The sequence below is a fragment of the Halyomorpha halys genome, unplaced genomic scaffold (genome assembly GCF_000696795.3).
Source record: "Halyomorpha halys isolate HHAL.00 unplaced genomic scaffold, Hhal_1.1 Scaffold769.1, whole genome shotgun sequence".
NCBI lineage: Eukaryota > Metazoa > Arthropoda > Insecta > Hemiptera > Pentatomidae > Halyomorpha > Halyomorpha halys.
The window spans coordinates 234,004-248,053 of NW_027112617.1; the positions used below are offsets into that span (position 1 = coordinate 234,004).

Here is a 14,050-nt window from a genome sequence, read left to right on the forward strand (position 1 = left end):
AAATGTTATCTCTAATTGAGGAGCCATGAGGAAATTGATTGTTTTAAATTATTTTATATACTTATAAGAAAGGCTGGAATTTAATTTTTCAATTTCTTAAAACTGTGTTTTAGTTTTTGAAGCCTTAGAAAAATACATGAAACAATCTAGAAAGGAATATTTAAAAATATTTTCCCTTGCAAAATTCCATTTTTTATAACCTCAAATTTCAATAGCATGTTTTTCCGCTTAGCTAATTAATTGTGTATTTACATATGGAGCACCAATAACGAAAAAACGAACAAGTACTAAGTCAATATAGAACAATGTTGATTAAAAATCTATAGTCATATTCATATTGATCATACCAATAACGTTTTGGTTAATTTTTGTTTAAAATAATGTACGTTGGTAATATGCAACCATAAAATGAAAAATAATTTAACTAATTAATTTAATTGCAAGAAGAAGCAGCTAAATTAGGATTTAAGGTTAATGGAGATAAGACTGTACATGAATAGTTCATAACGGGATAAGGAAGTGAATAGTAAGATGATTTGTAGTTCTGTAAACCAGTTTAAGTATCTGGGAAGCCTGGTTACAGATGACAACAAAGCACTGTTTGGGGAACCCATGATCGTAGTTTTAGTGATACAGATCACGATCGAGGTGGATATGACATGTTGAGAAGGTGCCCGATTAAAGGATTCCAAAACGATACTATATGGGAAACCGGATGAAAAACGGAAAAGAAGATGTCCACTGTTCAGATGGATTGACTATGTGGAGGAGGATCTAAAGTGGTTCAATGTTGGAAGAAGGAGAGAGAGAGAGAGCAAAAGATCGTGGAGATTGATTGGTTCGTAGGGGTTAAGGAGGCCTCATCTTAAACCGTAGAACTGTGGTGCCATAATAATAATTTAATTGTAATAAAATGACAAATTGTTAGCGAAACTTGAAGCTTGGGAACAAAAGATGTAACTGGACGAATATCCGGTCTCTAATTATAAGATTCTCTTTAAAGTCTCGATGCTTCCTGCCTATCATCTCGTAAAAGGCGTTCAATCTAAGGTTATATTCTCTATTAAATAAGATATAATTCGCTCCTAATAATGCCAAAAGGCAATCCAAGGTATCTTAACACCCAGCTATACATATAGCATACCTCCTATATGTACGTACCAAATACCCACTAAAATCATTACAGGAGGGTATGAAAAAAAATAAAAAAATATAATTCGCTTATTTCAAATGGTCGATTAAAAAGTATATTCTTGAAAAAGTAAATACATTTTGCATTTTAATATATTTTAAAGAGTAAATTATAAGATTAATTCCTTATATACAAGAAATTGATTAAAAAAATAATAAATAGTTATGATTTATATCTTTGATTTTTAGCAAATTAAAGTTGGGGGATCACGCAAGCGAATCTATACTTTAATTTTGAGAAATATTAATTTAATTGTATGTAGTAGCGAAAACAAGAATTTAAACATAATGTTGAATCATGTTACTGATACAATCTCTTCCATAACACGTTGAAACTACACTGCGTTGCGTTACCTAAAAAATCAAACTATGGAGATAATTTGTAAATTGACCTGATTCCTGAGAAGCAATCATTGATACTTATACGAAATCTTCCTTGAAAACTTATTGTACAAGATGATTAAATGCAGCAATTATGTATTTAATTCCTTTCATTTTGGTTCGAAGATTTTGTGAGATTAAGGATTAGCTGGGTTAAAAATTTATGTACGAATACTTAAAATCAGTGATCGTAAATTACACTAAAAAATAACCTTAATTTTTTAAGCTTTTTATTTTTATTGCTTGCAATTTGTTTTGTAAATTACTTTATTTTTTTTAAAACATTCCAACGAAGTAATGTAATACGAGCGGATTTTGTCTCCTACGATGAATATGATGAAAAAGTATTGGCCTTACTTTCTATTAAAAAACCTGAGGGTTGGATCTTTTCTGCAGAATATAGTCAAATATATCATTCATATTTTTTTATTTGTCATATTCTGCCCAATATGAGTTTACTTTTGCCTTGAGTTGGTTTGCATCTCGTTGAATGTTTTTTAAGGCCAATACACATTAAAATTTGATCACCATCAATGTCACCCATGTTGCATACAGGCATGTCTGTGATGCCCATCTGATGGAGGTTTCATTTATATGTCAATAAATTTTAACAAAGTAATATTTATGTTCTAAGGATTGTAACTACGGATTTCGACATTTCGGAATGAATGACTAGAAATTGAGAATAGAGCTTTTTAAGAAATTTTAAAATGGTAATTCTATCAATAAGGCGGGCATTGAATGTAATCCTGAAAAATATAGTAGGCTCACTTTTAAATAAATATATAAATTTTTCAGAATTTAGGCTATGATTTTAAAATACTCAAGTTATATCTTATTTATCTGATTAAATAATTTTAATAACTAATAATTATAAAAATACAGAATAATTTCAAGCTACGCAAAGTATCGTAGTTGGTGCAATTTAGATTAAATTTCATACTTGCCATCATGTGTCTCATTTTCATCGGATAAGTGGTTATATTGAAATGTGAAATTGACAGGTAAAAAATTGGCAGCCAAAAAGCAGGCTAAAATGAAAGTTCTCTGTTAAAGAAATCTTGCATTATAACGCTATGATACATTTTTAATACTTTGCCTTGAATAGCACCTTTTTTCCTGAAGCAGGATTAATTTTCAGAAAATTACAAAAGATACAGAGCTGAAAATTGTTTTTTATCTGTCAACATGTGAAATAAATGTAATAACACGTTATACCCCCATCCTATGCTTTCTGAGTAGAAGCTGAACTCAGAAACAAGAATCATGGTCGAATTTTTAGGAGATTCCAATTTAATTTTTTTTTTTTGCAGCACTTGTATAAAGAAACACTTATTTTTCAAAACATTCTATTAATATCGGCAGTGAATGAAAAAAAAAAACAACTCTTTATTGGAGCTACCCTGTTTGCTTAAATATGAAAAGTTATGAAGAAAATGAAATTTTAAGAAGTATCCAGGGGACACGAAAAAGGTAATATAGAATTTGAAAAATAATTTCTTCATTCCTATACACACATAAGCTGGTTATTATTGGTAAATTAAGGCGAAGATGATGAAATCTCTCAAATTAAGTTAACAACTAATCGGTAAAGATTTCATTAGTCCTTGTCTCATCTGAACTAAAAACCATCCAATAACATTAAATCATATTAAATAATAAAAAATATAGTAGAAATTGATTTAATGAATTCAGATAAAATTTCTAATCTTTTGTTTGTTGCTAAAAATAAATATTACTAAGTTACAAACCAACCAGTAAATGATGTATTAACTTTATACTCACATTTTCCATAAATCCATACTGTATGTATTGCTTTATTAAAACCTCAACTCCATTCGAACCTTCTATATTAACATTTGGACTGATTTGATGGGATATAGAAAATAAAATGTAAAAATTAAGAATTAGATCAATCCCAAAAAATATTCTATGAATTTAGATTTATCAAGGAATCATAAATCCTTATCATACAATAACACATATAATTACAATACTTGGGTATTATACTTACTAAAGTTCTTAAAAAATATTGTATTTGTTGAACAACTTTTCCACAGAATTGTTAAAAAATAAGTAGTATGAATAGTGTAGAGCAATGAGATATTGAATGGCATTTTATAATGGTGTCCATAATCTCCCTTTCATGTCTGATTAAGGTCACTGACAGAAAGAAGTCACTTATTATTTTCGTTTTCTAATATAAATTAAAATTTAATTGTTAAAAGAATATTTAAATTTTTTCAAATGAATTATATATATTTTTATTTTATTAGTTATTTACTTCCCCCACCTATTTGTTTGATTATTTGTAGTGCCGTGCGTTCCAAAATTCAACTTTGGAAACTCGAAATTCGAATTAATTTCTATTTATCATTTATATCTTCTGCTTTATTTACTAATTTTTTTACGCATCTGAAATTTGTTTACTTGAGTTAGTACTGACACAAAAGAAACCTGTCTGCCAAGCTTGTGTAGGCAAAATATAAAATTCAACTTTCAAAATTTGTGTTATATTCAGTAAGATATTTCTAGCCTATTTCATGTATGTATTTTTTTTTTTTAAATTTTACATGTTATTCGATTAATAAGCACATGAAATTAGAACTATATGAAATATACAGAAAGAAAAAAATGGATAAAAAATAATAATGAAATACATTATTACTCATTTGGGCATGAAAATGAGGGGATGGGAAAAAGGATAAGATATATTTTTTAATTAAATTTATATAATAAGAATAATGACGATTTTTAATATTATGATACAAAAACCCAAAGTTTAAAAAGTACTAATTGGTAAATATGTACAAGTCGTTACTAACTTCTTTTATTCTTCTTGTTTAACTTAAAATTATGCTAATGCAGGTATTTTTTAGGTATCCTCTTTAGACTCGTTATGTCGAATGATGACTTCTGCTGTTTTTTAGAATGTTTAGCAAGCTTCAATTTGATGCCTAACAGACATCTGGACATCTAATAGTTCCTAAGATATAGCTTTCATCAGCAAAATTTTTCGTCAGAAATACGAGAAATCGACGTTTTTAAATATATTTTGCAAATATAATGAAAACTACTACTCTTGCTAAAAATCTAATAATAACCTTCTATATAGTATATTTAATTAGCTTTAATCTGATTCCTAACAGACATCTGTACCTGTACATCTAATAACGGATTCCGTTATGAGGAAAAGGTTTTCTCAGAAAAATGGTAAATCAACATTTTGTGAATATATTTTGCAAATATCATAAATACCACTATTCTAACAAAAAAAACCAATTACAATATTTTTTGTAGCATATTTAACTAGCTTCCATATGATTCCTAACCACGATTTATTTATATAACAAAAGAGCAGATAAAAAGTATATGAGTGGTTGGTAAATATTGATATTTGAAAAACATTTTACTTAACAAACTGTTTTTTTGGTTATTTTATTTAATTGTTCAATAAAATTTAATTACTGCCTACTTCTTATTTTTATGATTTTTCTACTAATAATGATGTTTATTACTAAAGTAACTTCAAAACCAACAATAATCGAATTTTGAATTTCTAAAGTTGAATTTTGGAACGCCTGTGTACAACGCGCAAAATAGAAAAAGTTTGGTATAAAGGTTTATTTTGTGTCAGTAACCACCCTAGTTTCCTATGAGTCAAAAACCAAGAGGTATGAACTAACTGCTTTTTTGAATTCTTAGAGTTGAATTTCGGAACGGGTCTGCACAACGTGCGGCACAGCACAAGTACATTCCTACTTTCTTTAGGAAAAATACTACTGGACAAAAGTGTGGAAAATACCGTAGAAGGATTTCGAATTTTTTTTGACTAGATATAAAATCTATACCTGTTCAATAAAAATAATAATTAAAAAGTTTTAATTTTCCTGAAAGAGAGAACCATTAATTTTATTGCTCCACAAGTTAGCGGAAATGTACTTTGCACAATTGTGAAGCAGGCTTTCGGACATCGACAGAAAAAGCCGCCACTAGTTTACACTTATGTATTGATATATATGTTTGTTTTTAAAATTTATTTATTGCGATCAAGTTGCGTGATGTTGCGAGAGCGAGAAGACAAGGGACTGCACCTGCCCTAACCGGAACTCCTTTTCGACTACCGAGCCTCCTAGTAGAGAGGAACCTCGGGTTCAACGACATCCTACGTTCATCAGATCACTTCACGACCCAGCCACCTGCACCTACACAGCCTTCTACAGCCAACTTCTGTGTAGAAAACTAGGGATATGAGGATCGAGGTTTCTTGTGTAAGAAACCTCGATCCTCATATCCCTAGTTGAGAAAATGTGCTCCAGAATGTACTAGATGATGACTCTCCTCAACACCATTACCAAGATCATCGAGCAACGTCATGACTGAGCACATAGTGATCAACTACAATATCCGAGGTCTTCTGTCGAAGTTGGCTTAACTTGAAATTCTCCTGCAGCAGTACAAACCTTCGGTCGTTGCCCTGACTGACGTGATCCTTCCTGCAACATCACGCCTACACTTTCGAGGATACAATGTTCACCGAGAGGCCTGACACACTGGTAAAACTGCCAGCGTGCTCATCTTAACAAGAAGAGACGTTCCGTCGAGGCTCATCGCTAACCCGATCGAACTGGCTGATGGCACGCACCAGATAACGGTGGATGTGAGACTCAAACACCGCTACACTTTCACGTGCTTCTACAGACCTAGGACATGCCTTACATAGCTGAAGCTACTGTTACAGCATGCCCAGACAAGAAGCAGGTATGTGGTCCTTGGGGATCTAAACGCCCGTCATACCGCCTGGCTGTGTGGCAGCAATAACCCCATGGGGACTTTCATAACCAAGACTGCGCTTGCAGTCTACCATCCTGAGGTGCACACCTTCCGACACACGGGCTTTCCATCGAGGACTTCGACACTGGACCTGCTTCTCACCAGGGACTTCCACACGGTCACTGATTGCCAGGCATTGGCCTATGGAACTTCTGACCACCGGCCGGTACTGTACAAGATTGAGGGCACTCCAGCCACACCATCGGCGACCAAGTACCTCCTTCATGAAGCAGACTGGAAGGGGTTCAAGTCCTGAGTTGAGATGGCTCTTCCACGGATAACTCCACTGATGACGTCGGAAGCTGTAGAGGTCATCACTTCCACCATACAGGATGCAGATGACTTGACTATCCTCAAGTTTGCACCGCAGCCCAACGCCATCAGGAAGCCACCGCAGCACATTCTCGCCCTCATAGGTCAGCGTAACAATCTTCGCAATATCTTCAATCGGACGAGGGACTCTGGTTTGAAACCTCCCATCAATGCGATGATACGGCAGATTGCCAGCTTCATGCGGGATTGGAAAACAATGTTATGGCATGACCAGTTGCGAAGGACGCATGACGATCATCGTCAGTTTAGGAAGCTTGTGCGGACCTTCGTCAACTAGATGCAGAGTGTGCATCTCACATCGGCCGATGATCTGTTGACGGCTGAGGAACAGGCGGATCTTCTCGCTGCCAGTTATGCCGCTAGGGATGCTGAGAGGACGTATAGTGCTCCCTCACCACCACCAAGCTCATCACCATCTCCTAATGAGAAGACATTCTTCTCTACCTTTAACCAGCTTGAGTCGACGCTGTGACTTACCAAGGGAAATAGGGCATTCGGAGAGGATGGTATTCCTTATGTGGTGCTTAGAATGCTGCCGAGGAGGGGCGAGGCATTTCTCCTTAACGTCTTCAACGCATGCATGTCAACGCCTACTTCCCGACCATCTGGAAGCGAGCCATTGTCATTCCTCTACTCAAGCCTGGTAAGAAGGGTGATGTGACTGAGCACTATCGCCCCATCAGCCTCCTCTCGCATAGCGGATCTCCACCTCCCTGCTCTATCTGGGAGTTACACTCGATCGCCATCTCACATTTTCTAGCCATGTTCGTGAGAGACTGAAGCTCGCTCGTCTGAAGAGCTATCGTCTGCATCATCTGCTAAAATCTCCGTAGCTCTCGCTCAGGCTCAATCTCCAGATATACAAAGCTGTCATTAGACCGACGCTGCTCTACAGTGCGCCCCTGCTCAAACACATGTCTAGAACCACGCTCAACAGACTGCAGAGCTTCCAGAACTCTGTCCTTCGGACGATAGTAGGAGGAACAGCGTTACAGAGGGCCAGAAAAACTGTCATCCACGATGAGCTCCAGCTGCCCTCTGTGCCGGAGTACATTAGCCGGAGACAGATCAAATTTTTTGATGTGCTGAAGGCCTGCACCAACCCGCTGTTCCGGGAAATCGAAGAAATAGAAGAAGGCAGCACACTTAAACTGGCATCATTGTAAATAAGTATTCCTTATTTTCAATGGAGGGTACGAAAATAAAAATACGAATTAAAACTAAAATCAATCCAAATTATGTATGTTCATTTTTTAGTTGATTTGGAATTATTTTCAATTTAATTTTAATAAGTTTTCAGGTAACTATTTTATTGAAAGGATGTTGGAAATTTAAACCAACAATCTGTAGACGTAGAGGACCGACAAAGTAAAACTGCTTTAGTGTAATAATGGGAATAATTTTCCAATGTTACTGTTAATTTTGACTGAGAAATCGATTAGTAAATAAAACCTATACTCACATTTTAATCACAGATAGATTTTTAACCGATTTAAGAATTGCCTTTCGATAAAGATTTGTCCGAGAAGAAGCAATCTAGCAATAACAATTTGATGTAGGTTGATAAACATAGCATAACTGGAAGAGAAAGAAAAAAAAAACCTTGAGTTATTTATCTACTGATCTTTGCATCCACCAATCATGAGGTAAACTTCCCTCTTTCCCTCATGGCCATTCTTACATTTCACTATCACTGTCAACGTAATGGAGGAGCGTTATCCCTTAAGAAGAAAAGTGACGCACATCTAGGAAAAAGTAAATATTAGTAATGTGGCAAAATAATTCAAAACATTATTTCTTTGCTGAATTCTGATGTTCCAACGGTTTATATATTTATAATAACCTTCTGCAAACTAATAAAAAGCCACGTTTTAGCTTCTAGAAGTATTGTATTACACTCGACTTATAGAGAAAATCATTTTGTACAAATTCAGTACTTTTTTAATATCAAAGATTGAAAGGTTTTTAATTCATAAATTTTTTCTTTTTAGTACAAGATATTTTTTAAAACAAATTATTTCTATAAATAAATTTTTGTAGTAGCAGGGAACATCATGAATACAAAAAAAAAGTAATACACCTAACAATTGAATGGTAACATAATTTTAAACAAAATTATTAGTAAAATATAAATCAAAAGGATGAATGTTTATTTTACTTTTTTGAAGTAATAGTAATAATATCTAAAAAATATAGATTAGATAAAAAAAAAAAAAAAGTGCTGAATACCGACGATACGTTTCCTTTTGAGACAAACATTGGGAACTCAGACAATCACTTTAGTTAGCGTCATATCAAACCGTAATAGGCAAAATTAAGTTATACCCGGTCTGGTTTTCTAACTGATTTCCATTTTCTACGGCCTTTTGAAAACAAATTCCTTTGGATTTTACTATTAGATTACAAAATTCGACTTCGCTTTGTTAAAAAAAAAACAAAATCTAACATTTCATGCTTTAGGGTTAATCCTTCTAGCCTCAATAAAAATTCACTTTTGGTTATCAAGTTCAATTTATAACAAAATGGATTTAAAGATACTGATACATGTCAATACTCATAATGTAATAAAATAATATTTTTATATGTATATAAATATGTACACTTTTTTATCTAACTAGTTGAAGTGCACGGTGTATTTTGGAACAAACTTTTTTTTGTAGATCTAAATTGAAAAAATAATTGATTTGAATATTCAAGGCTGCTAAAGTGTTGTAAGTAAAAAATAATAATACCATTTATGGACCATAATTAATACTTAAAACATCCTGAATCTGGCCTTAAACAAACAAATTAAAATTTTTGTTTTATTATATAATTATTCTTTATTAAAAAAATAGTCAATTGTTGAATAATCCAATTCTTCGAAATGAAACAATTTAATTATAAATTCTTATGAGTGGGTCCATCGAATGCTAGTAATGGTACAGCATTTTCCCAAAAAGTAAATTTTTTAATTTTCTTTTTTTTTAATAAAAATTTTTTTCTGGGAACACATTCTCTAAATGTTTTAAATTTATTCCTAAAATAGTTTGTATTACTATAAATCACAGGAGAAAATATAAATGCGGACAAAAATGTTAAAAGAATTAGAAACTAAAACTCCCCTCTCATAAATTGAACTATTAATTCATATTAATTATTAATAAAACTAACCTAAACCTCTACAATAATTAAGTTAATAAATCAAGAAAGAAATCTATCAGAAGATTCTTTCATTTTCATTAGCTGCCGATTTCATTGAATTTGTTTCACAAATATTTCCAGCGTAGGTTTTAAATGAACTCAGATCTGGGTTATGTTTATTTTCATGAAAACTTTAACATTTTGTAACATAAAAATATTATTGAGATAATTAATATGAATGAATTGTTAAATTTATGAGAATGAAATTCTAGATTTTAATATGCTTAACATTGAAGCCATTGTCCTACAATTATATTTTGTACTATTATATATGTTAACATAACCTATTCAAGAAATAAATTTGACAAATTTCAAATATGACCTTTCTGAGAAATGTTGACTTATCCTAAACTAAGTAGTGTTGCATATCAAATGAAAGAGCAAGGAATATACTATAAAATGACGCCTATTCTATATAACTAGTATTAATTTCTGTAATCATTTAAAATGGTTGAAGACAGTCAAGGCGTTGTTGATCGTTTTGTAATCTTTTTAGAATGTTTCTAAACAAATCAGAAATGATTGAAGACAATTTAAGTTCACTTTATAAGAAAAACTATTTATGAGAAGAACTATTATAGCTATTACAATAGGACCTATTGTAGCGATTATATTAAGAAATATTATAGCTATGTACAGAACTAAACTGAAATATGAAAATTAAACCATTTTTTTTACATGATTAAAAAAAATATCATAGAATATTATATTATAAATTATCAAATATCTGTATCACTCATTAAATACGATACAGTCTTCAATAAATGTGAATTTAAAATTCTGACAGGATCAGAGCATAATTTTTATAAATCTTAAACTGTCAGAAACATTTATGACCAGTATTAATATGAGTTTTGATTTACCAGAGGGAATGATATAGTACAGATATAAAACTTCTAATAAAAGTTAAATAATTAAAGATAAAACTAATGCATCAATAAATCAATAAATAAACCAATAGTTATAAACAATTAAAACTGAATGGACACAGTCCTATCTAGTAGCCTGTAAAGATAGTAGATTTCGTTAAATATAGTACTTCATATTTTTTTTTTTTTTTTTTAAATCATGTAAATATCTATAGACTCTTGGTTCTGCCTTTATGTGCAGATTTATTTCTGTATCTCTTTTTTATACAGTAAGTAGCATACATTTTTTTTTTTTTACTAAGACTACGTATCTTATGTAAAATTTGTGAACGAATTTTATTTAAACAATTTCTAAACAAATTCTAATCATTCCTTTGAAAATTAAGTGTTATATTTAAAATTTATTTGTTTTAAAAAATTAGATATTCCGGGAAAAATAATTATTGGTATGGCTGATTAAATACGACCACGTCATTAACAAATGTTAATAAAACGCATTTCATTTCAGTTTTATTGCAAGGAATCAAATTAATAATAATACTTAAAAAATGGTTTTGTTAGACACTTGTTGACGTTGTGTCAGATGTGTGATGTGCTCAATTTAATTTTATATTGAATTGTTTTCCCAGAAGGCGTATTTCTTTAGCTCATAAATATAATTTCTTAGAAAAAATAAATATAATTGATGACTGTATAAGAATTATTTTATTAATTACTGGTTAAAAACTATTTCTAAAAATAATCATAAATCATTGAAAACAATTGATAGAATGGTTGTTTCTTACAGTTATTTCGGTAGAAATCGTTTAAATGAAATTCTCCAAAATAATTAAAAATAGTTAATTCATGAGTTTACGTTCTCTGTAAAAAAAAAAAAAAAAAAAAATACTGAAATAAATCTCTATATAAAGGCATAACCAGGAGTACAAATATTTTTGAGACTTCAAAAATAAAAAAAATGGTGTACTATATTGTAAAAAATTTCATATTTTTATAAGTTACTAAACAGGACTGTGTAAATTATAAAATTTTGGAAAGTCATTCAGTTTTACTTGTTTTATCTATTGGCTCATTTATAAATTAATTTATGCATTATTTGGAATTAGGAGGAATTAAAATAGTAACAAGTACGGAACAAGCTCCAGCGGTGATAAATTAAAAAAAATCTAAATTATTACTGACACTATTGTTATTATTGCTTTAATTTGATGACAGGCTTTGGCTTCCATTCGTTACGATCGGTCTTACAATAAAAACAAACCCAACTACCGGATCCTTTTCGGTGGAGGTCTCACTTATACTAATTCGTAACATTCTGCATAAGTGAGTTTTCAAATTTTCCCCGATGGAGCTGTGGTACCTAATATCTAATAAGGAGAAAACAATTCTGTAAGATATTTCAAGTAACAACGTTGTTTTTTTTATAATATGCGATATTATATCTGTTGACATTTCTAATAGGATGTCTTAAACTATTAGGAGTAATATTTGATTTATATTAAGTTTTTTTACTGAATTAGGTTTATGGGGTTTGTGGTTTATCATAAAATCAGTCAAAGTGACAAAAAATGATAGGATATCATAAATTACAAGGAGTAATATTTGATTTATATATAGGATAGTTGTTTTTTTTACTGCATTAGGTGTATGTGATTTATAGTTTATCAGGAAATTAGCCGAAGAACCATTAAAAACAGTGTTAAATTAAATTAAGTTAGTAAATACTTCATTATAGAAGCTTTTCGGCTAATCGAGATTTACTTAGCTTTTTTTTTTTTTTGCCACTTCGATTGAGTTCCTGATGATCTACAATACACAAGTATCATATTAAGCTTAGTGAAGTTTAAAAACTATAACATTAAGTTTTCTTTAGGACAACTCACCTCTCCTTGATGGACTTGGTCTCATTGCCCGGACTGGGTGAGTCTCCTTGCATCTCCTCCCAGCTCGAGCCTTCGAGGATGCTGAGCTGCTCCTCATTGAGCTGGTAGAGTACTGCGGTGAGCTTGTCGTGTGCCGGCCTGGCTACGACAACGGCGGCCAGGATGGCAAGGAGGAAAGCCTTCATGGTCGGGGTGTGAATGGTCGCCGCTACACCACGGCTCCCTATATAGTCCCCCACTCCCCTCCGCCCCACCCCTGGCTATTCCCCGCCGAGCGCACCCCCTGTCTGGCATTAATGTTTAAATTTCACATAATAAATTAATTATAGAATTAATAAAAATTAACTTAAATGTAAAGTCATAGACTGCTGATCTGAAGTACAGGAGGATTTAAATTATTTGTTGAAATCTTATATATTTTCTAGTAAATAAAGAGAAACTGAGCTTTCAAATTAAACTTTAATATAACAAAGGTATATAAAATACATAACATAATTTTTTTAAGTTATCATGACAGTAGAAACGATTTTCCAACCTTACTAGAAAACACCAAGTTTGATCGAGTTCAAATTTCCCTAGATGAAATTCGAACATTCCAACGAGTCAACACCGAGTGTAAGTTAAAAGTTCATTCAAAATATATAGATAAATAAGAGTAAGCAGTTTTTTTATTTGTTGAGGATTGTTCGTAAACTGGTGGGGGGAAATTATAGCCTTAGTCAGCCGTTACTTCGATGACTGAGGAGATCAGCTGATCGCATGTATATAAAGAGATGTACCGAACCCAAAAAAGTTAGTATGTTACAGCAGTTCACACGTGTTACATCTTATTCCTTCTTCTATTTTTTGACATTTGGCTTTCGCCGATACTTAACTGGTGCCGAAACCCGGGAAATTTTTTTTTCATTATTTTCTTTGAATTATGACCAGTAACGGATTAGTGAGAAGAGCAGTTCTGAACCTTGAGAATATGAACAAAAACAACCAACCTCAAACTGCAGTCAACCAAGCTTTAGGAGCTGCCAACCCACCTCCGCAGGTGATTCAACCATTACCAGAAGTCTCTTTAGCGCAATTTCATGCCACGACGCTAAAATGGATCAAGGTCCATACGGCAACTGCCCAGGACCTGAGAAAGGCGGTATCGGACCTAGAAAAACTCACCGGAAAGACCGGGGAATTAAATCATTTTTTAAAAGAGGGCGATCGCCTGATGGGGCGAATAGAAGCGAAGATGTCGGAGGTCTATTGGACAACGAGGATGCAAAAGCACTGAAAGCAGCGGTAGTCTGCCGTGTAAAAAGAAGTATCCTTAATCAGATTCAGGCAGATGAAGAGACCTCGTGGAAGGTCATCAAAGAAAGATTAAAGAAGGCA

The 14,050-nt window shown here is 32.4% G+C and overlaps 1 protein-coding gene across 2 annotated transcripts in view; it reads right to left on the minus strand.

Moving 5' to 3' along the window:
• LOC106686057 (uncharacterized) overlaps positions 1-12,859 on the minus strand; it is a 61,005-nt gene extending 48,146 nt beyond the window's left edge. For both annotated transcript variants that reach the window (XM_067050405.1, XM_067050404.1), the window contains exon 1: positions 12,674-12,859. In XM_067050405.1, coding sequence (XP_066906506.1) covers positions 12,674-12,858 — 185 coding nt within the window. In that variant the 5' untranslated portion in view covers position 12,859. The remainder of the gene's footprint in view (positions 1-12,673) is intronic.
• Between the last annotated feature and the right edge of the window lie 1,191 nt (positions 12,860-14,050).